A 22,113-nucleotide genomic window follows, 5' to 3' on the forward strand; every position below is an offset into this window, starting at 1 on the left:
GCGGGAGGAAAAAAGGGAAGAAAAACCGCCGGGTGGAAATCAATAGTTGTGCACTCACTTGCTTTAGCCAAGCGGTGGTATTCCGTCTAGTAGGCTGATTCTCTGCTATTGTGGTAGCAAGTGTCCTTTGTTGTATCCCGGCATCGGTACCGCCCTCGATGGCAAGGAAGATGAAGCTACCGAGTAAAGTGTAAGCCACGAGGAGGGCACATATTCCAAGGTTTATAATACAACCTTTGAGAAAGGAGTGCTGGCTGGCCTTGTCCGGCACTCCGCCGAAGCAAAGGCACCTCACTTGTCTCGACGGATGTGTTTTCGAGCGGTCCGATGTGGACCTCTTCAAGGACGATGTATTGCCATTGTTCGCGGGCTTGAAGCCCTCGTAAGCTCTGTAATGTCTCGCGCTGTCCTTCTCCATTCTATTTTTTCCCTTCCTACCGGATCACCCAATTCTGTCCTCTGACTCTCATTTGTCGAACTGTACCTTAGCACGGCCTGTCGTTCGCATTTGTCAGCTCAAGTCGCTGATAGAGGGAACCGATGGCGAGGAAGAGAAATAGGGAGATAAGAACGGCCTTCTAATCTTCTTTGAAATCCCTCGAGCTGACCTCGCGTGAGAGTCGTAACGTCACTCCTCCACGGTAAGAGTGAAACGATCGTCTCTCCTTTCTTATATTTGTGTTCGATACCAACTAGAGATCATCCGGCAGATTGTCGGGCCGATTTTTTCTCCTAGAAATACGAACGACACGGTGGGCATAGTCGAGTCGTGCAATTTACTTGGACGCGATCGAGTCGTTGACATTGATCGTGGATAGCTTCCTCGACGATTTTCTGCGCGATCGTCTGCGCGATCTCCGCGAATCCATTCCTTTTAACGGTGTCCCGTAAATAAAAGTCGTCGAAGCGTCGGATTCTTCGTTGCGAACGAGTCGCGGTTCGAAACACTCCATTGGGCACGCGGTACGGTAGAACGTTGTGAACGACTCGCGCTGAAATGTTTATGACAGAAACGTTTAAACCAGGCTCGAAAGTTGCTGCTTTCGAAATAAAAGGACAGTCGTGACGGGATGACGGGATACTCCGATTACGGTCACCGCCAATTTTTATTATCCTCTTAGAAAATGGTCGTTCGACGGAAGCAGATCACGAAGGGATTTCGTAGGATCCGAGGGAACGTTCGATCGTATGCGAGCCGGGCACTCCCGTCATTTTTCTAGAGGACGGCTGTCCTGACTGGAACGCGGCCCGGAATTCTATGGACAAAATCGATGTTTGAGATATTTTCTGGGATATTAGTTCTACCTCGGGATGAGGCTCTCTATCGAGAACGAAATCGAAAGGCTCGATCCTCGTTTTCGGGGATATTGCCCTCTTAAGGTACGCATACGTTTAAGAGATATTTATGGGTGCCGGTGCAATAACGTCGAACTCGATCTTATTAAAGAATCCGCCGACGTTATGCAACGCATAATTCTGCTTTACGAGCCTTAAGAGCGTTGTTCGATTTCAGCATCTTGCCATCGGTTAGGCGATGTTTTACCGTGCTTGCCTGCAATTTCCGATTATCCTTTGCGACCAATTTTTCCTTCGGTGGTCCCTCCTGTCTTTGATACGTCGTTAAACAATTTCAATTTTCAAACTCTCGTTCGAGTTTCGTGGAGAAGGGGCGATGTTCGTACAGTATCGAGTTGTCTCTCGACGACGCGCGTACCAATCGATTAAATCCGATCCGGTGTCACGAACGGAAACCACGTCACTGTGACACACGTAGGAGCACTTCCCCTACACGACGACGACGACGACGACGACGACGACGACGACGCCTTTTTCTCTGTTAGCGGTAAAATGGAAACTTAAATAACGGCGTAGAGTGAATTCCAAGAGTGTCTGCATGAGTCACTTAAACTTTTCTTCGTACCGGTTGAATGTAAAGCTATCAGTTCCTGCTTTTCCCATTCTTTCTCTTCTCTCGCGCTCTCGTTTCTCGCTCTTCTTCGCTCTAGTCCGCGAAGAAAAGATGGAAAAGGGGAAACGTAGCCGCGAGTAGAGCCGCGAGATGCAGACAGAAACGCAACCGGCAAGCAAGTGGATGACAACTTCAAGGCTTCATTCTGACAAACAAGATCTCCGGAATAAGTATTCTCGATGCATTTCGCGGCTGCGTGGTCCTGCGTTTCGCACGAATCTTTCACGATGCGCGTCGTTATCGTTTATCATCCTTGTTGCATTTATTTATTTCTTGCCTCCTCCTTTTTCCTTCTAGTCTCGTTCGTTCGGTCGTAGCTCGTCGATTTAACGCATCGTCGGCTCACGTGCAGCAGCAAAACTCACCGCGAAAAGCCGCTTAACTCGGTCACACTCGATCCGCTAATTTGCTCGTGTCCTGTACGCCGTGCCATCCTCGTGTATTCATTCCAGAGCCTGGCGAATAAATCAGCGGACCGCGACGCGCGAACCTGGCGACGTTTTCCTCTCGCACGATCGAGGTAATCTGCAAACAAAAGCAAGAAGGTTGAATTCGTTGAATGGATTTTATACTTGCTTTTCTTTGTTCCGCAGCAGAGTGCTGTTAAAACGCTTAATGTTTCAATATACGAGTCGTTCACATCTATGTTGACCGACCCCCTAAATTAAAACGCATAGAAGAATGAGAATCGAAAATATTATTTTTTAATTCTTCCTCAGAATTTACGATTATTCGTGTTATCTCTTTGCGACGAATAAATTTATAAAAATAACCATGAATAACAATTCCGCGTCTGGATAATGTGAAGATGGGTAAACCCTATAATAAGCGTAGTTGATCAGTTTGGCTTCTGAGAAGCTCTTATCGAGAAACGAAACTAAATGATAAAATTAGAAATCAATAAATACGTTAAATATATTTCCGTTTGGACCAAGTTTCCTTCCAATAGCGTATGATATTTTCCTCGTAGAAAGGGGCGCGTGTACGCAACTATCAACAACAAAGCCGCGATTCCTTCGATTATTAATATCACGATTTTACTATTCGCCCTTATTCAAAATGTTGATCCTCGCTGCGATCGTCGAAGAATTTCGATAGCTGTGTGTTACGACGATATTAAAAATACCACGGAAGCGTTCCTAGATTTCAACAGTGACGCCAGAGCCGTCGCTATACATTTCTGTATATACAAAATCTTCCGTGGAATCTTCGAATTTAAATATCACTGAACATCGAGTCGCTCACAGATCCTGAATCACGCGTGGATATCAAGAACTCCAAGGGCTTTAAACCGGTTGATCTTGCGATGCATTTATGGATGTCGGAGCCTGGAGAAATCGCGCTATACCCGTCACGGTTTCCGTTTAAGACGAATCGACTTTTCCTCTCCCTTGATTCACCATGCCGGCCGTACTTCCCTCCATTTTTATCCGGCAACCTTCCTACGTTTTCTTTTGTACGATCTCGCGAGTTCTGTATTAGTGGATTTGAGGATGATCATCGATTATGGTCCCTCCGCTGGAAGGTTCTCCGGTAACCGAAGGAGGCACACGAGGCAACAGAAATTCCAAAGAACTCCACCACGATTTCCCAAAGGGCCTGCCTCGATAATTCAACGTCCGGCGTCCACCTCGAATTCAACTGTCTTCTCCGGTATATCGAACCCATTGTGGCTAGTGTTGGATCTCTGATTCTTCCCGAAATGTGATACGGCTGGTACAGCCGCAGAAAAAAAAAATACACAGTCTATGAAGTTACGTTGCACCGATCTTTCGCGATTTCTCTTTATCTACTACCTTCGTTTTTATATAATTGGAGGAAATACGAAGCTGATTCGTCAGACATCATATTCCGTTGGAAAACGATGAAAAATTATTCGTCATTTTCGCGATAAAAATCACTGGTAATCTCGTTGATATTAATCTCGATACAATCTCTTGATTTAATCTCTATCGAGGAGCGATGGAACGAACTTAACGAATCGATGAGCGAACGCCACTTGAAATCAGGAATAACAGCTTTGGGAAATTAATGCAGATTATTGGAAAACCAATTTCAAAGACAAATTTTATAAACCTAGCAAGAGGCGAATGCTAAAAATCATGTATTTCTCTAAAATATATATTACAGCACGTATCGGAATACTTAGTAAATATCACGTAAAATTTAGTATTGTTACCTGTACACAGATACAGTCTATTCATAGGTACGGTCAAATATAAAAATCTAAGTACGCAACAAACAAAGGTTAAAAGGTAATTTTACCTCGTAAGCAAACGGATCGACGACGAGTAAAAAGATTCTTCGACTTTTCAATTTTCTTATCGCGATCGCTCACGGGAGAGGTTCGAGCTAGTTAACAGTAGTAATTTTATTCCCTCGATTCCTCTGTGGTTTCGACGCGCGTGAGCCGAACCTTTCAAAATTCGATACCAGCGATAAAACCTGTTTCGCTGGTTTCCTTCTGAAAACCTCGGTTTCTGAAAACCCCGACACCCGTAGAGGAACGTTTCCAAGGATTTAGCGTTCGCCGGGCTTCTTTTCTACTCGGCACCTGGAAACCAATGTAGTTCACAAGCGAGCATTGGCAGACACGCGCATCCGTATTTGAACAGGAAAATTGGCCGCATCCAGTTACCGATTCGCGTCCCGAGCAAACAAACGGCCACAAACACATCGAAACCCGATGCCGCAAACATAAAAGAAGAGACAATGAATTTGAACTCGTCGGATACTAACTCGATGCTAATTTATAGTCTGTCCTGATCGATGTTCTCGATCTTGCTTTTTACAGGCGGAGAAACGGTCTGCCTTGAGAACAAACTATCGAAGCAGACTCGCGATCGTAAATCGGCCCCCGCGACGGCGCTTCCATGGATCCTCACCTTTTCCACTTCCGTTCCGATTTCCAACCCGTTCCACACCTATTCTCTCGCCTTTCTCTTCGTTTTCTGCCTTTACAGCCCGTTTACGAACATCCTTGTGTATCCTCGTAAACGAGCGATAGTTTCTTGCCCTTTTCCTTCCTCCTTCCTTTATTGCGAACGATCGAAGACGACTCGTTCCAATTTTATGGTTTATCGGGGCTCGGGATCCAGTCGAACCAGGGCCAAACGATTCAGAGTTATTTACATTGATTTATGGGATTCGTAACACCTTTTACAAACCTTTAACCCCTGAACGTGCAATCTTTGTGGACCAAATCGGTGCACGATTTTTATTTCGCCAGAGTTGTTTCTCGGCTATATAATAATTACGTCGTGGACATTTATGCGAGTACATATATTTCTCAATATAATCGAGAAACTACAACTTGGATGAAAGAACTATTTCGTCTGTTAAACGTTATAAATGTTACTGTACTTTGGATATTCTATATATTTTTGCATATTACGTGCTTTCTATGGATCGTCACATTTGCAAATTTTTCACAAGCGAGTGAAACTCTGCAATTCGGCTAATGATATCTACATCGTCGTTTCGTCGTTCTAACGCTGCACCTTGCGTTCTTCGCACGGTTAGGTGGAAAATACGACGTGGAACGTTGTTCACACGAAATTAATATATTTCTCAGCGTTAACGTCTATTATTATCAAAGCCCGTACTTGTCAACTTTTTGTAACTACGTTCGATAGTTATCTTGCTGGCGAAATTTCTAAATTCCTCGCCCTTGTTCTTAGATCTCCGGATGTTCTTTCAGACAACTTACGTAACAAGGATAGCTATCCTTGGCATTCGCTTCGACATTTTGTTAACACTACCTCTCTCTCGTACGCAAAGCGATCCCGGCATACTTTCCTAACTTCCTAAATTGGAGTGCACCTCCGAACACCTCCGCTTCCTCCGCCAACAGTCGAGTATTCGTCTTTCGACGCGACGAATGCCACGACGTACCGACCTTAAAATTGCACGTCGGCTGCGTTTTACCTCCGAGAGCTTCCACCCATCGGAGATTGCGCCGCAGCTGGCTCGTACATTAGCATTTATAACCAATTTCCAGCGAGAATCGGGAGATAACTGGCTCAGAGTGTCGAGTGCACCGACCGACCAGTTCATCGTTGAGAATCATGGCCGTGTGACTTTATGGGGGTTGGCGTCGTTCGCGGAAACGGAAAGGGAACCGGCGGTGACCGCGCGTGCAAAAGAAAAACGAAAGGTGGAAAGAAACGTGAAAGGCACGGGAAGGGGAAGACGGCATAGCAGGTAGACGATAGAAGGGAAGCAAGAAGGGTGAAATGCAATTTCTCCGTTCGGCGCTTCTACGCTGGCGGGAGAACCACCTGTGCTCGTCTCAGCGACTTTTAAATTCGTACCATTGTCGGTTTTATTTGCTGAAAAATGTTTATTCAATTCCGTTTACCGTCACTGCAAGATATTTACCCGGTCGCTTTTGCTCGAATAGCCGCGTCGCACCACTACAAGCAATGGGAATTGGATGAGGCTGAGATGCGAGGTGGATGCTGGTGGCTTCGGGGGTGGTGAGCACAGATAGAGGATGACAGAGGGCCGAGAGAGAAAGAGAGGTAATTTCTCGCTAAGCAAAGTGGAGCAAATTTTCTAGCAAATAGAGCAACGCCAGGTAAGTGTCAAAATAGCTTTGGTTTATGAGCACGCGATATGACTTTTTAAACCCCTATCTGCTGACTATACCGAATTCGATATCCGGCTGGCTGCCAGTTTTCCCTCTATCTATTTTTATTGTGATAAACTTACGACAGCACCGTATCCGAAATATCATTCTCTATCGATAGCAAAGAATAGGAAAATTTCTTTCGATTAAATTTAAAAACGACTGCGAATATTTTATTAAACGTGGACAGATTCGTAGGATAAAATTGTTTCATCTGAACTTGAAATTTAATTTTAATAAAATACGGCGCGCTAAAAAAGCTAAACCAAATAAAGAATGAATAAATTTCTCGGTTATCTGGACTCGTCTGAAATAAACGTTTATGCGAATCAATAAATTATAAATGTGATAAATTCGTAGTAGCCTTCGATGTTCCGCTTCCATCCGATAGAACGAAAATGGAGTAATATTAGCTTTTGTCTCGATTTCCCTTCAAATTTGTACGGTTTCGTACAGCGACCAACGAAATCACAGTCGGCGATGCAAAATTTATGGCAGTGGCAATACAGGCAATCGAAAATTTCATTAAACTGGCACCGTCATGATATTCAAACTAGTCGGGATCAATGGAAAATAGGGTATACACATGGTGATACAACGTGGCCCGTTTTGAATTTAAAGCACTTATTGTGTTTCATAAGATTTTCTCCGAATTATTTCCATATTTCCTGCTTCAACGCTTTTGTTAAGCCGTTTTTCGTCGATGACGTTAATGCGATTGTTTCGAATCTAATCATTTCCTAATATAAGTATAAAAGTATAAAATCTATTAAAATACGTTGTCTTTTATTCTTTACTTATTTTAGTATTTTACAGTTTTAATTGTAAAATACCATTGATGCGAAATACGAGAAAAAAAGATACAATTCGCTGAAATTTTCCAGCAAATGTAACGTAGTAGGTGTTTTAATATTTAAGATTATTTAAGGCGTTAAGAAACTAGATAATGTACGGTTGTGATAAGAAAATGAGAAAGAGTTTCAGACAAAGCGACCGATTTTTCAATTGTTATCGACGATGCTTGCAGCTGTGACAATCTGAAAGGCTACGACCTTTAATCAAGATTCTCGAACTAATTAGGGCCGCGTCGCGTCGTCGCCTGTTCATTGGCAATTGCCGTGTTATAATCTTGCTCGTAGAGCTAACGACATCAGCACGTGAGCTACAGTACTTGAATGTAGATGCACGATGCTGAGGTGTCGTTAATTACGGGAATTCTACAATTCAAATTAGCGACATACAGCCTGCCTTTCGACGAGGCGCATTATGCATCCGCCCAGAGAAAAAGAACAGATTATCTAAAAAGCGAAAAGGATAAATCTCTTTAAACAAAATGAAATTAAGTTAAAATAGATTAAAGTTGAATCAATCGATCAATCATTTGATCAATTAGATCAAAATGTCTACTAACAATCGTTAAGTACACGTCGATAAAAACTTCAACGAAAGAGCAGAATATCTAAAACGCGAAACAAATAAATCTTTTTAAACAAAAGGAAACTACTGATCAAATGTAATTTAAATTCCTACGAATATCGTACGCTCCCACGAATGCTTCGGCGAAAGAACAGATTATCTAAAAGATGTAAAGAATTAATCTCTTTTAACAAAATTAAATTACCGATTAAACGTAATACAAATTCCTGGTAGTAATAATTACAAAGAACAGAGAAGAAGAACCGACTTCGACAAGACCGCTCCGCTAAGAGAACAGTTTATCTAAAGAATGAAGAAAGGACAGAAGCTTCTTTTCAAGCAGACTTAAATTACTGGTTAAAACGTAAATTTAACAAATATTAAATAAATCTCTGCGAATGATTGTTAAGAACACTCCAAGAGGAACTGAATTTTGGGTCGTCCAAGAGTCGTCGGATGCACCCAGTTCGATTGATAAACCAAGCCCAAACGAGTCGTTACTCGAAGTACTTGCATTTGTAACCTTTTTACGAAAGTCCATTCGGTTAACCTTAGAGACATTCGAACAAGAACTGAACGTGATGAAACATCGTTAGACGTCGGCTGGGAAAGGCGCGACAAAAAACTATCACACTTGGACAAATAACGACGATACATTCCTCGCAGCTGTTTGCCAAACTTTATCACCATCGTTTCGGTGCACACGGGCGCATCGATATTTCCGCACGTACACCGTACCGTGCATTTACACGTGTGCGAAAACCTGTGCACAGCCATAAGCAGGTGGAACAACCTCGAGAAAAAGGGTCGCAACTTGCAGACAATTTCTGTTGTTTCACGTAGCCGTTCCTCTGTTTTCGCGCTTCTAAACGGCAGAAACAACCGCGTATGGAATAAAAGGAGACAGAGACAGTTGGGTTATTCGGAAGAACCGAGAACCACGAACAATGTAGCGTTAGGTAAGTGGTATTGATCCATTATTGTGTTCGCGACCACGGATCTTCGTGCTCTCGGTCAGAACACGGTTTTCTGCGAATTTCGAAGCGAGGTTTCAGGCCAACTTTAACTACAATGAGAAGTGGAATACTTGCGTTATACTTGGCGGAATATTTGCAAGCGTGTAGGTAGTAGATACTCGACAAAAATATCCTCGAATATGAGAAAAATATATCGAGATACGGAGATATGGTTTTCAGGAACGAGAAACTTGTTCAAGCAAATGATTTTATATAAAATATTCTAGACGTATTGTATCGTCTTCTTTAAAATCGGAGACGACTCAGGAGGAAAGTGCGTTACGCGTCGCATCTTTATATAAACGCGTGTATAATAATTCCGGGTCACGAGAACGATAATTTGCATTCGGTTACGTGAAAATTGATATTTACGTTCGCTGTAATCTAGATTTCTTCCTCTATTTGTAATCTCTCGGATAAAATAACAGGACCTACGTGGACGTCGAAAACACAAAATAAGGGGGCAATAGAGTAAGAATTATTACGTTTGTTACCTTTTATTCGTCATTACGATGTGAGAAAAAGTTTCGAGGTAAAATGAATTCAGAGATTGCAGAAGAAAATAAATCCTTTAAAAATTTGTCGAAAGAACAAAAGATGGGATGCTCTTCGGTTAAAATGAAAAGGACAATGACGCGAGATACAGAGATAAAGAAAAGCAGAAAAGAGCAAAGATAATAGAAGCGGAGATAACAACATGGCATACAAGATGGTTGCGGAGCGTGAAAAAAAAAAAAAAAAATAATAATCTACGACTTATGACATCCTTTCAAAATGGTGTGCTTGCTTTCTCGTATACAACCTGGTGAATATGGGCACAACGAACCGATGTGTAACGCTGCAAAATGGAACAAGGTTGAAATTTGTGTTCCGAGATGAAATTCTCTTCTGTACGTAACCAACGATACTTGCGAAGGCGTATCCGTTCGGGAGAGTCCTTTCTCGATTTAGCTTGTTAGAGAATGCGGTTACGCGATGCCATCAGACGAGAGCGTATGCTCGTATTTTCCGAAATTAGCGATGCAAGGAAGCTTACTTCGCCGTGAAAACTCGTTCCCAGTTTTTCCGGATTCCTGTCTGGTTAAGATTCTCGTCAGCTCTCGACGGACAGACGTATCTATGTACAATTCCGTTCAAAATGATAAATATCGATTAGTATCGAGCAACGTCGTGGAATTTATGAAATTCTTTGGAATTATGTAAAAATGTACAACTCTTTTCAACGAAATATATTTCCTTTTTTTTTGTATCTATAATATCTACAGTCTAATGCCATAATGTTAATAAACAAATACTAAATTGATAGGATAACACGCAAAATAGAAGATAATAAACGAAAGAAGACAATTGATTTTATAAACGCGAAAACGTGATTGTTTATTAGTACAAAAATGGATTAGAAATGATTGGTTGGCTGTGTCTCGCGCAATGATTTGATGTCTGAATATTTCCGGTAAATTTTCTAACTTGAATATTTTGTAAAACGAAGTTAATCGTATCGCGTAACATTCTTTTATACCGCATCGAAAAATGAAGGTAACTTGTCTCATTCCCAAGAATTGCGATGCGTATGTGAAGCTTAATGAAAAGAAGTTGTACATTGTATAGATTAGAGGGGCAGCGTAAATGTAAACCGGCGCGTGTGTGTAGTACCAGACTAATTAGAAGTTAATTGCCGGTATAAATGTTATACTATTTACCATCGGCGCGCTACATTACACACGGATGTTACGTTGTAGCATGTAAACGTGATATTATTGGCCGACCGCTCGTCGATGTCACATTAATGCGCGCTGGATCTTGTCAAGCGACAGTGACTATCGCTATTAGTTCTATTACAAAGAGTTGCCAAACCACGTCAGTTTATCGTGTGCGTTACCTCTATTCGCATCGACACATAATCGGTAACTGAATTTTGTTGATAAACGTTTCAGCAGATTATTTGAGTACTCGACAGTCTACAGTCGAAACCACTTAACACGTGGCTGATTTCATAATGTATAGCGACATTCTAAAGGCTACTGATCCGGATGTATTAATGTATTTGGATTATAATTCTATTTATCGTTTAATTCTACACGAATAGAAACAATTCTATCAACCTTTCACCAAAAATTTTACGATTTTCTATTGCCCATTTCTTTGATTTGGAAACATAATATTGCACGTACCATCGTGAATAAACTGAAGGATTTTTATGCGTTCATAGGAGATTTGAAACATGAAGACATATATAGGGTATCCAAAGTAATATTAATTAGTGGTTAAACTGTTTGGTTAATGTTAAGTTTCCAAAAGTTTACTTGCTTATCATAGTGACCGGTGTAATAGACCAAGTTAATAACTTTAGATTCGGTATAAATAGGTATCTACATGTTAACAGAAGATGATTGATTCGTATTTTAATCGTTACTAGATAGCGGATATATAATATAGCAATCAATTACCGGGTATAAAATAGGAATAGTGGAAAAAATAAACGAAAAAAAGCTGAATCCCGTGTAATTCGCAAGCAAAATAGTCATGCTGAAGTAACTACTTCAAGAAAAACTCTACATCTTTATTTGTGTATATCCGTGACCTGGAGACTGCTATTACACAGAAATATTGTAAATAAGGAAAGGTTCATATTATTGTACGCTTGAATAGACATTATGTTTTGGGTTGCAAGGTCTAGGAAGAAAGCAACTAATAAACAGATTTCTATTTATGTTCTCTGTAGCCTCCAGGCAAAGCTATAAGCTCAATTTTTTTGGTAATGTCCTTTTGCTATAAATATATGAACGCGCTCGCTATCATTCCATTGTCTAGTAACGCTAAGAGAGTAAGGATCTGAATCAGCATAAACTTATACATTATACTTATACTTGTACCTTTAATTATTTCAATATACTTTTCTATTACAAATTCGTCCGCTCGTTCTTCAATCAGTCAACCTCAACTTCGACAATTCAAAACACCGAAGATATTATCTACCTATAAAATATCCAAAGTATAGCGCTTTCCGTAACGCTCGATAGACAAAACATCTTCTAATTGGGTTCCATTTTCCTAATTACTATATTCTCAAAAATATGAATTTGCACGGAAATCCGCAGTCTAGTTAGGAATCCGGTGAAACTTCCAAGATTAGGACGCTATCGAGTTTCCTAACTCCGTAATTTCGATAACGAAAACGACCGGAGATATTAAACAAGATTGGAATCCGATCATTCGATCTGCATCGCTGTAACGAACAACAACAAAAGAGGGAACGCGTTCTGTGGCAGGTTTTTCCATTTAAGTGGTATTTCCCGTTTATGGGGCGGGCAAATCGGCCCGGTAATTTCTGATGTAAACGCAACACGGCGTTTACTATAAACGGGAAGAGAGTGTTATTGGACGGCGGGAGTCTCGGTCGGTGGCCACAATTGGTCGAATCCCGGCCGCTCGCGAAGAGTCGGCAATTCGGTTCAGTTTATTAGCAGGCTATGCTCAATTATCGTCGGTATGACAATAATTTGCTCTCGTTTGCAGAGGACCCCTGGCCATGCAAACCTGCCGAATCAGCCGGTGGAATTAACCGAATGAATTCGAATTGTCCGGCACGTCGATCGATTCGCCGTCTCTCAGAGCTCCGTTGCTCATATTATTCTAGATGCAACGTCGAAATTGACCTACGTCCACGCGTTCGCTTGTGTCGTTGCAGGCCTCCTTCATTAGCGGAAGTAAGCCGAATTACGTGCTCCGGATTGCGTTTGAAGCCGCGCGCCACCAGGTCCTGGCTCGTTACGATGCCACCATCGAGAAATTCGTTAATTCGGCATTACAAAACGGAAATTAATTAGATTTCCCTATATAACGGGAGAATCGCTGCGCGGTAACACAGACGCTCGGGAAACGCTGACGATAGACGCGGCTGAATCGAATTCTGTTTATAGCTGGCGCTGTTGTTAACGCCGATTCAAGCCGCAGTTCGAATAACGCCATTAAGTATATCGAATATTCTAATTGCGCTCCTATTAGAATCGTACACGCACGGATTAGAATCGTAGTCTGAGCAGTTAATCAAGCAGCCCGGTCGAAAAGAAGGAAACATGGTACGAATCGTGTAAATCTATTGGAAATTCTATTCAAACTCGTGATTAAATAATCGTTAAGGAAGTTATTTTCTTAATATAATATAATCCTATAATCGTTTCGTTATTTTCACGAAATATAAAACGTGAGAATCACATCGAACCCGTTTTAGTTTCAATAATAAATATTATACCGATGAACTATTTAGACCGTGGATTTTTATTCGTTCATGAAAAATGTAAAGTCACAAAAATGTACGAGGCGTACGTATAAACATAAAAAAATATTTAATGCGAAGTATTTGCTAGAACGTATAAAATCCACGTAATGTGTAAAAACATAAAAAAAAATATTCAGAGTTAAGTAGGTACTTGTTACGATATTTAATGGGCGAGATAAATGTTTACGTGGACCAAGCTTTCATAGTTATGTTAATACAAGCACGAACTTGCATAAAAATCCGCGATGTAATAATAATAATAACTATCGTACCAATGAACTATTTATACAGGCTGTTTCAGCTGTTCGAATTTCATCGGAACGATCTGCCATACTAATCGACCAAATATCGAATGAGAAAAATGCTGGTATTGAAGAATATACGAAGAATCGAATCTCAATGAGATTATTCTAAATCGGAGGTTTCATATTCCACGATTATAGCGTATGCATTACAACATCAGAACATTGATTTCGTTCTGGGAAACGATGTTCCAAAGATCTCGTTCGAGCTGCGATATCCGTAATCGTAGATAATGATGTATTTTACCCCTCGCAATTCGAAGCGTACAATTCGCGATTTTCTTCGTTCCTACGCTCTTAACGTCTATACGATAGGTGGGAACGATTTCGAAATATCTCGAAACTTTATCGAAGCTTTTCTGTTCACTCGAAGCGCGAAAAGCGCTGTACGAGACACTTGAACGATTTCACCCGCTGTGAAACTTTCATTTTGTCGTTCCACCGACGGAAAGTACCGCAAAAGCAGAGAAAAAACCGAATTGGCGAAAGAAGAGGGAACAGGAAAGTTTCATCGAAGGAACAGAGAAGCAGAGAAATTACCAGCGAATGGCGAATTGTTTTTAGAGCGATTTTTAAAACGGCTTGTTAAAACGGTAATTCTTATTTAACGATTTTTTCTATTTGTACATATTTACTATTTTGGCATTTTTCTTTCTATCGCAGTAATAACGCCGGGATCATAATCGGGAAAGAAATGAATTTGTACCTATTAATACCGTTCTCCATTGCTTGTTGAGGTAAAATGCGACGAAAGAAAGCTCATTACTACCTCAACGATATTATACTCTTATACTTTAATGTCAACGAACCGGATATCGAGGAAAACGTAATTTCAATTCATTCGCTTAAGAAAGAGATTGACTTTTCATTATAAGCAACTCGTCAATTGCTAAATCATAATTCTACCCTTTCTCTTAACAAGCCCCGTTCTACTTCGAAAGGAATTATACGCAAATATTACAATTTTACATGGAAACTTTACTTTCTTAGATGTGTCCAGAGGATTAAGAGATTTCTCAAGCGTTTCGTTCTTTCCAACGCTTCTCGCTGCGACAAATAACGCCGAGGAACAATAAACCATCAGATTCGTGTAAAAATAGAAACGTAAACGTGCGCGCATAAATTCGGAGAAAATCCGAGCTACGTTCCGAGCAAGGTTTCTTACGAAGTAGAAATTTTATCCAGGGAACCAACATTTCAAATATCCTTCCTATCGTTTTTCTTTCCATCGAGCGTTTCACGTTCGGGAAAATCAATGGACGCGTCTTCTATAATTTCGAAAATAAAGAAACCTGACGATCTCGCAGAGAGGAGAGGCAACTTCTACCAAACTAGTGACGTGAATTTCTTCTTATTCAAGGTATTTGAACATAATCCTAGCCGGTGGATCGATTCCACCGCGTCTCTCCGTCGTCCGTAGAAAAAGCGTTTGATCAGGAATTCAGAGGACGCGATGAAGTTTTCACGGAATAACCAGATAGAGATGTATATTTGCTGATATTCGACGAAAAATTTATAGAAACGAGCGTCCCTGTTGCCTGTAAAACTTCGTTTTCAACTTTTCCCACGTATCGTCAGCTACTTGGCCTGTTATTGCGCTTTCAAACGATTCCGCGTGTTCGGAGTTACAAAAATATTTATTGCATTACCGCGTAAACCGAGTCAACAGCCGTGAAACCAGGACCGTGCATCGACGTGAACGTGTAAGTGGTGAACTGGCGTGTTAAAGCCAGCTCAGCTACTGAATTAATATTTCCTGACACACATGTATCTTCCAAACCACTTTTGCAGAATATTTTATAACGTTAAAGTTGCCACACATGGATCATAACAGTCAGAATTTAATCGATGATGTTTCATTAGATTCGTACATTGACCGTCATGGTTATCATCGATAGCCAAAATTTATCATTACTAAATTCTCTGCAGTGATTAAGGTAAGATAAACTTCACGAACCTGGCAATTCTCAACGATACGAATGACCGAGAATGGATCGCAAAAATAGTCGTAATCTTGTCAAAAAACACTTTTAGGTTTACATCGTAATGAATTGTTAAATAAAAATTAACGCTGTAACGAGACGCGACTGGCATAATTATGTTGGCAAGATTTGAACTCGATCTGAAAGTCTACATAAAATTCGCAAGATTACTGTTGGTGAAAAATTAATACACGGTATGAATAATTGCTTCAAACATATAGAAAATATTTCAAATGATTTCACGGAATACGGAGACTCATTAATATTATGAACGATTGCGTGTTTAAATATTTTTCTGACCTCTGCAAAATATGCATCTGTATTAAATATTTTGTCACTTGGGTACACATTCTTAGAATCGTTAAAAATTGTATCGATACGATCACGGTAATAGGGTGTCATTACGATGCGAATGAGATTTTAAAATGTTTCGTACAACGCGTGTAATTAGTTCACAAAAAGTATACGAACATCATCGACAGCCACCGTAGATAACATTGTCAAAAGAAAAAGTACGCAAACACGATATAACGTTTCGCAAAAATTAAACGCCACGGTGTAGTACTTACGTTATATCTCAATTTATTGCTGTTTCTAGGGCATCATAAAATTCGCCTGGCCGTCAACGTGTTGACAAATCTTCCTAACGAGATATCAAGTGATCCCATCGATATTTTCATTCATATCGGGAAATTTCGATCAAAAAATTGCGCGTTGTCCTTCGACACGTGCACAAGACGCACGAATACGTACATATATTATTTACACTCACATACGTACACAGATATATATTTCTATACGTATTATATATTATTGCGAGCATGGCACGAGGTCGAACTCGACGATGTTGACAGTCACATACAAATTGTCGCGGCGCGAAATGACAAATTAACGGCGCCGGCCCATTCATACGGACACTGATTAATTGCCATTTACTTGCAAATTTCCAGGGTGCGCGCGTTTACACGTTGCACGGGTAACCCTCAACCTATTCGTTTCCCTTTCTGCCGCCAAAATCGAGGTCTTCTCACTCTTGTTTGTGCATCCATGTCGCTGGCAAGCGGAGCCGAGCCGAGCCGAGTTGCGTCGCATCGTCGCGAATTTTGCTCCTGCGGCCGCCTAGCCGCGTTGACGCAGCTTGTTGTTTGTCATTTGTTGCGGACTGCATTAACACCGACCGCATAGCAGCGTAGCGGGATTCGTGCGAACTCAGTTTGCGATACTTACGCGGCAAAATCGTTGCCGGGCAGTAAAAACTCTGCGTTCACATGCTGTCGCGACTGCGTCCAGTCAGCAAGATACTTCGTAAGGGAACGCTGCAATCAACGTTTTCTTTTTTGACTAATTGCATTTGCCAATACATACGAAAGTATTTCAACAGGTGTGGCAATATTTTACGAATATGTCATGTGCATTACACGAACAACAGTTCGTAACGATCAGACTAGATCGTCATGATTATATCGGTAAAGTCTGAAACAGATGCGAAAATTTACACGGAAGCTACAAGGTATTTTGTGCAAGTAAATACATAGTTTGTAGAGACCGCAAAACCACTTAAACAGCCAACTACCTACATTGTTGCAAAATATGTTTAAAATAGTTATTCGTGCTGTATATTAATTTTTACTGAATACATGTTTGCATGAAATATTTTGTAGCTTCTGCGATACGTACATTTTCAGCTTGGTTTCAACATAACTTCGAAAAGTTTCGTACAACACACAGGGTATATACGTCGATGTTCAAACACTTTTATAAACACGTGTACGAATAGAATCGATAGAAAAGATTCTGCAAACAGTTGGTAGCTATTATCGAATTTGAAACACGAGCAACTCCCTAAACTTCCGTTAATCACCATCGCAACTCCAATAATAAGACTCAACTTTGTTCTAGCGTAACATGCAGCCCATCACCCGCAACAAAATCCAAACGATCAAAAGAGAGTTGCTCGTTACTTGTGAGACTGCTCGGTAAACGGGATCGTTACCGAACCAGCATCCGAGTACGATTCCTCTCCATCAGACGAGCAATTTTGCGTTTGAGCTAGCTTTGAGCTATATGTTACAGTATCAACCCGCCATTTAAGCCCATGCATATTCCACCGTTCCGCGCGTCTCTTTCTCTCCCAGTGTCTATAGAGATGAGTGTAAACGTAAGTCTATTAAATGGTTCGACGATCCAGGGAACACGGAGCGCCAATGTCGCGCGGCAACTTCACCGGAAGTTGCCTGACATCGACAAAACTTTCGCCACGGTGTGCAAAGCTCTCTAACCAATTCTAGCTTGCTCGCGTACCGATGGTTGGCTCTTCCAGACTTCGTTTGTTGCAACGGTAATAAAATATCATGTGAAACGATCGTCTTTCGTAATAGGTGACGCGACACTGCTCCCACATCGCTGTTCGTGTCATTATCGTTCTCGTTTGTGTGCTTGGTTCGTTGAATAAGCGCAATGGCATATGGTAGCATATGGTCAAAGTATTCGAACGCTCATCACGGACAATTTTTATGTATTCAATATCAACGTATTACGGGGATTATACGAAGCTTTCAAAGTTTCGTTGGTATCGCAACGAGGCACGATTATCGTGATTGTATTAGTGAAATTTGAAATCAATTCGAAATCCGTGTATGAAGGTAATTAAAGATGATCTAAGTATATTTTACAGTAATATCTTCAAAAATATCTTTGCCCTAGTTCTTACGGACTTTCGAAGGAAATTTTCTCATTGACGGCTTATTTATTCTTCGATAGTTTCCATTTCAGTTTCGTGTAAGCTATTCAGGTAATTGTCGAAACACCTTTCAAACGAACGCAATGAATTAGAAAAAGTTAGCGATGCTGTATGCTTTAATGTGTTTTACGATATTCGTACGTGGTATTCAATTAAATATGAGCTATTGTATTATATGTGTAACACAATATAATATTGTATTATTAAATTGATTTAATTAAATTAAATTTATGTTTGTATTTATACCAATGTTATATATATACGTGTTTGACGTACATTGTTTAACCGCTTAGTTTAATATACTAATAACGTAATAACCTGCATGTCTATATCTCACACAGGCGTATAGCTGTCCAAAACGTGCACACCCGTGTCTTAGACGTCAATTCCCACGCACAATGTATAATCAAAGTACGTAGAATATTATAACATAATAATCCTATGCCTGAAATCTCTGTATCGTGCAAAAATTAATAATTATTTAACAATTATTATCAGATATATTAGCAAATGTTAGGCAAAAAAAGAAACGATAAAAACAGGCTTAACGATCAAATATTAAAATAGCGATCGCTTTTAATTTACGCGAACGCGGATTACATATGCGACGCTAGAACCTGATTATCTCTGCATGCAATTTGGCCTAGATTCAATATTCATAAAGAAATTAATTAAACGACCTAATATTGATACAATCTGCCGAATATAATTGCGCACTCCAGGTTGCATTTTCAGGCGAACGCTTATTTTATATCAATCGAGGATTGAAATAAGGCGTTCGGAAGCTGTGCACGGTCAGGGATAAAAAGGCTTAAATAATTCTGCTGTTCGTTTGAAGTTGACGAGGATAAGAGAAAAAGACTGGTACAGTCTCAAATTCTTTCTTAATTGACGCGAACCAGAAGTTCGTCCGAGAGTAGAACGGAAAAGAGAGACGGTAAAGTGCAAGAGAAATGAGTGAGGCCAGTCAGAAGTATTGCGTTACGAATGCTAATGAGAGAGAGAGAGAGAGAGAGAGAGAGAGAGAGAGAGAGAGAGAGAGAGAGAAGACGCAGCGAAAGAAGCGATGCTGCTTTCCCTCATTTCACGTGAACGGGAAGTCCATTATCTCGATTCGTGGACAAAGCATGAAAAAATGCTTAAAACGAAATACCATAATTTCAAAAGGACTTCCCATTGAAATTTTAATGAAGAGCACTCTTCTACGTGCTACATTATTTACTCTAACGCAACTATCCTACATGTTTCTTCTAACCTTTGCAAATTGCAAGACCGTGTGTATTGCACTAATTAAAAGTTAATTAATAATTATGTCGCGTTTGAATTGCTCCATGAAGTTTGCTTTCTTGACTATAATATTTTCTAGAGAGATATATACCACAATTTTTGAACTTCGAACGATTCATACGGATACAGATAGAGATTTGAAAATTCCTATCGATGATTGTACATGTTGGAATGATTAAGATTAATCAATTGGCATTCTCATTATCGAAGGTTGAAAGTTTTGAAACTTCTATCATAAAGAGATGTAAATCCGTATGTATTAATTTCATATAACATCAAGAAAGATTCTTTTCTACTTTATTCTATTTCGTTTACGTTTCATTCTCTATATTTTCTCTACTTTTTATTCATTTAATATTCTTCCTCGAAGAAGTCTCCGAGAAGCAGAATTTTTTTATGTAAACCGATTCTGATTTTTACCGACCAAGATGATACTTAAATTAACATACAAATGTTAAATTAAGAAACAGTGAAACCGATGGAGATAGCTCGGTTAAGTCAGCAATTTTAAATTCGTGACTTTCTATTCGGTATTGTTCGAAGCGTCTCGTGCTATTCCATAAGAATGCCTTTCGCTCTATTGATTTCATCCGAGACAACTCCAACAGTCAAACGATATCCCAGTAACGCGTTGAAAAGGAATGAAAAGGGCATATCTCTACCTTGACGGTCAGACGAACATTTGATTTTCAATCGATTTCTCCGGCCACGTTTCTCGCATATAAACGCGCACTTTTTAAGGTTTCAACGAGAAAATCCATTTGGCGAAATCCTATTTTGCGAGGGATAGCTCAATTAAACGAGAAGCAATCAAACAAATGGGATTTAAACGTCGCCGACGACACTGTACTGAAATGTCGTGTCGCAGACTATCCACGGTGAAAAATTGTCCGTGGTAATTGCAGTTGTGGAATTCGAAAGCTGAAATTTTCTTTACTTTTTATTCGTCGCTCTATAAAATTATCATCCTACGATATCATAAATAGATATGATACGACGAAAGATATATTTTTCGAAGACTATTGATCAAGAAACCTTCGAACAAAATTTCATCTTAAACGATAAATTGAATATTTTAGAAAGAATCGAACTTTGACTTTGAATCGGACGTTGACTTTTAATGATAGTTTGATATAAAAGCTCGTTGACCAGTCAGTTTTTATGAATGCCTTTTAGACGCTCCCACTTCATTTACAATCTAATTACAGCTTTCAGTGTTTTAACGTTATACATGCACCTTTAGTTTATTAACCTTGCAATTAATCTTGCATTTTCAGAGGCACTTGAGCGAGCACGCTTTGAGAAGTGTCGGAAAACATTCACGAAATTAGCTAAAATACTTTGGTAAACGTTTACAGTTCATTTAAGCGATCGATAATCAAGCACGCTTCGCTTTCCTGTCTCATCATACGTGAAGCAGCGTTAACTTCGTTAATGAAATCAGTAGAACAAAGTTAATATGAAAAACGAATGTCGGGGGACGTTTTGTAATGGCCAATTTTACGCTTCGGCTAAGCCGGATTTATAAAAATAATACAAGTTCGTTTCACGGCGGTCAAATTCATCGATGGTTGGCGATATTTTAAACGATTTTTTCCTATTTCGCACTTTTCTCCCATACACGCGCCACCGATGTATTTTCCTCTATTTTGAAAAGTATAACATGAATAGTTATTACATTGAGGATAAATTTATAGTTGTTATTGGAAAACGGTGGCTACCAGTTTTGTACGCGATAAAACGATCGTAAATTTATCCATTTCGTTTAATTGAATATAGATTGCCGAAGACAGATTTTAATTACACGTTTCTAAATAAAATATACGAGTCTCGGCCGATAAATAATATAATAACTCTGATTCTAAAATACGATCCGAACGAAATCCATTTGTTGACGTGACTCTAACGAACACAAACGTTCAAGAGAGATTAATCAAGAGAATAAGAGGAGAATTAACTTTTTCCATTGGAAAATTGTAACATACAGAGAGGACGTTCGACTGGATATTAATTAATGGTTAACCGAATAACCAAGTGTTTCGTCTCACAGCACGCGGAAACAAGGAAATCCAAATAACACTGTAATTTGATTATTCACCCATCCAACAGAGAATTGGATAACTGCGGTGAGTTGTTATTGTTTCCAGCACAAAGGATCGGTTTGTAGAAGGCATGCACTTTCGTGATCCTCTTAGAAAGGTATAATTGGTGCAAGGCGACCGGAGAAGTCAGCGTCAGATTTCCACTTGAACGCACTAATTTCCGTTTGTTGCAGATCACTGCTGCTTTGATCTACGTGTACCTCGCTGAGTGTCTAAATGTTTGCCAACGAATCACTAATTTAATAACTATTCCGGGATCTAATAATTCAACCTCTTACAGCGTGGACCAATCTTATTTCTCTCTCGAATTTTATTCGCTAATTCGTGTAATTGCTTTAACCATTGGTACGATCGTTGCTGGAGAATATCATAGGTGCATAAGCACTCGCA

At 40.0% G+C, this 22,113-nt stretch overlaps 1 protein-coding gene across 8 annotated transcripts in view; it reads right to left on the reverse strand.

Annotated features, from left to right (window-relative positions):
- The window catches only part of LOC122577958 (TWiK family of potassium channels protein 18-like), a 361,683-nt gene that overhangs the window by 57,585 nt on the left and 281,985 nt on the right, over positions 1–22,113 (reverse strand). For 7 of the 8 annotated variants that reach the window (XM_043749715.1, XM_043749711.1, XM_043749709.1 and 4 more), the window contains one exon: positions 59–2,494. In XM_043749715.1, the coding sequence (XP_043605650.1) occupies positions 59–418 (360 nt within the window). In that variant the 5' untranslated portion in view covers positions 419–2,494. Of the gene's footprint in view, positions 1–58; positions 2,495–16,163; positions 16,193–22,113 lie in introns of those variants that run through there. The other variant, XM_043749717.1, reaches the window with a different exon arrangement.

Source organism: Bombus pyrosoma, linkage group LG3, assembly GCF_014825855.1.
Source record: "Bombus pyrosoma isolate SC7728 linkage group LG3, ASM1482585v1, whole genome shotgun sequence".
NCBI lineage: Eukaryota > Metazoa > Arthropoda > Insecta > Hymenoptera > Apidae > Bombus > Bombus pyrosoma.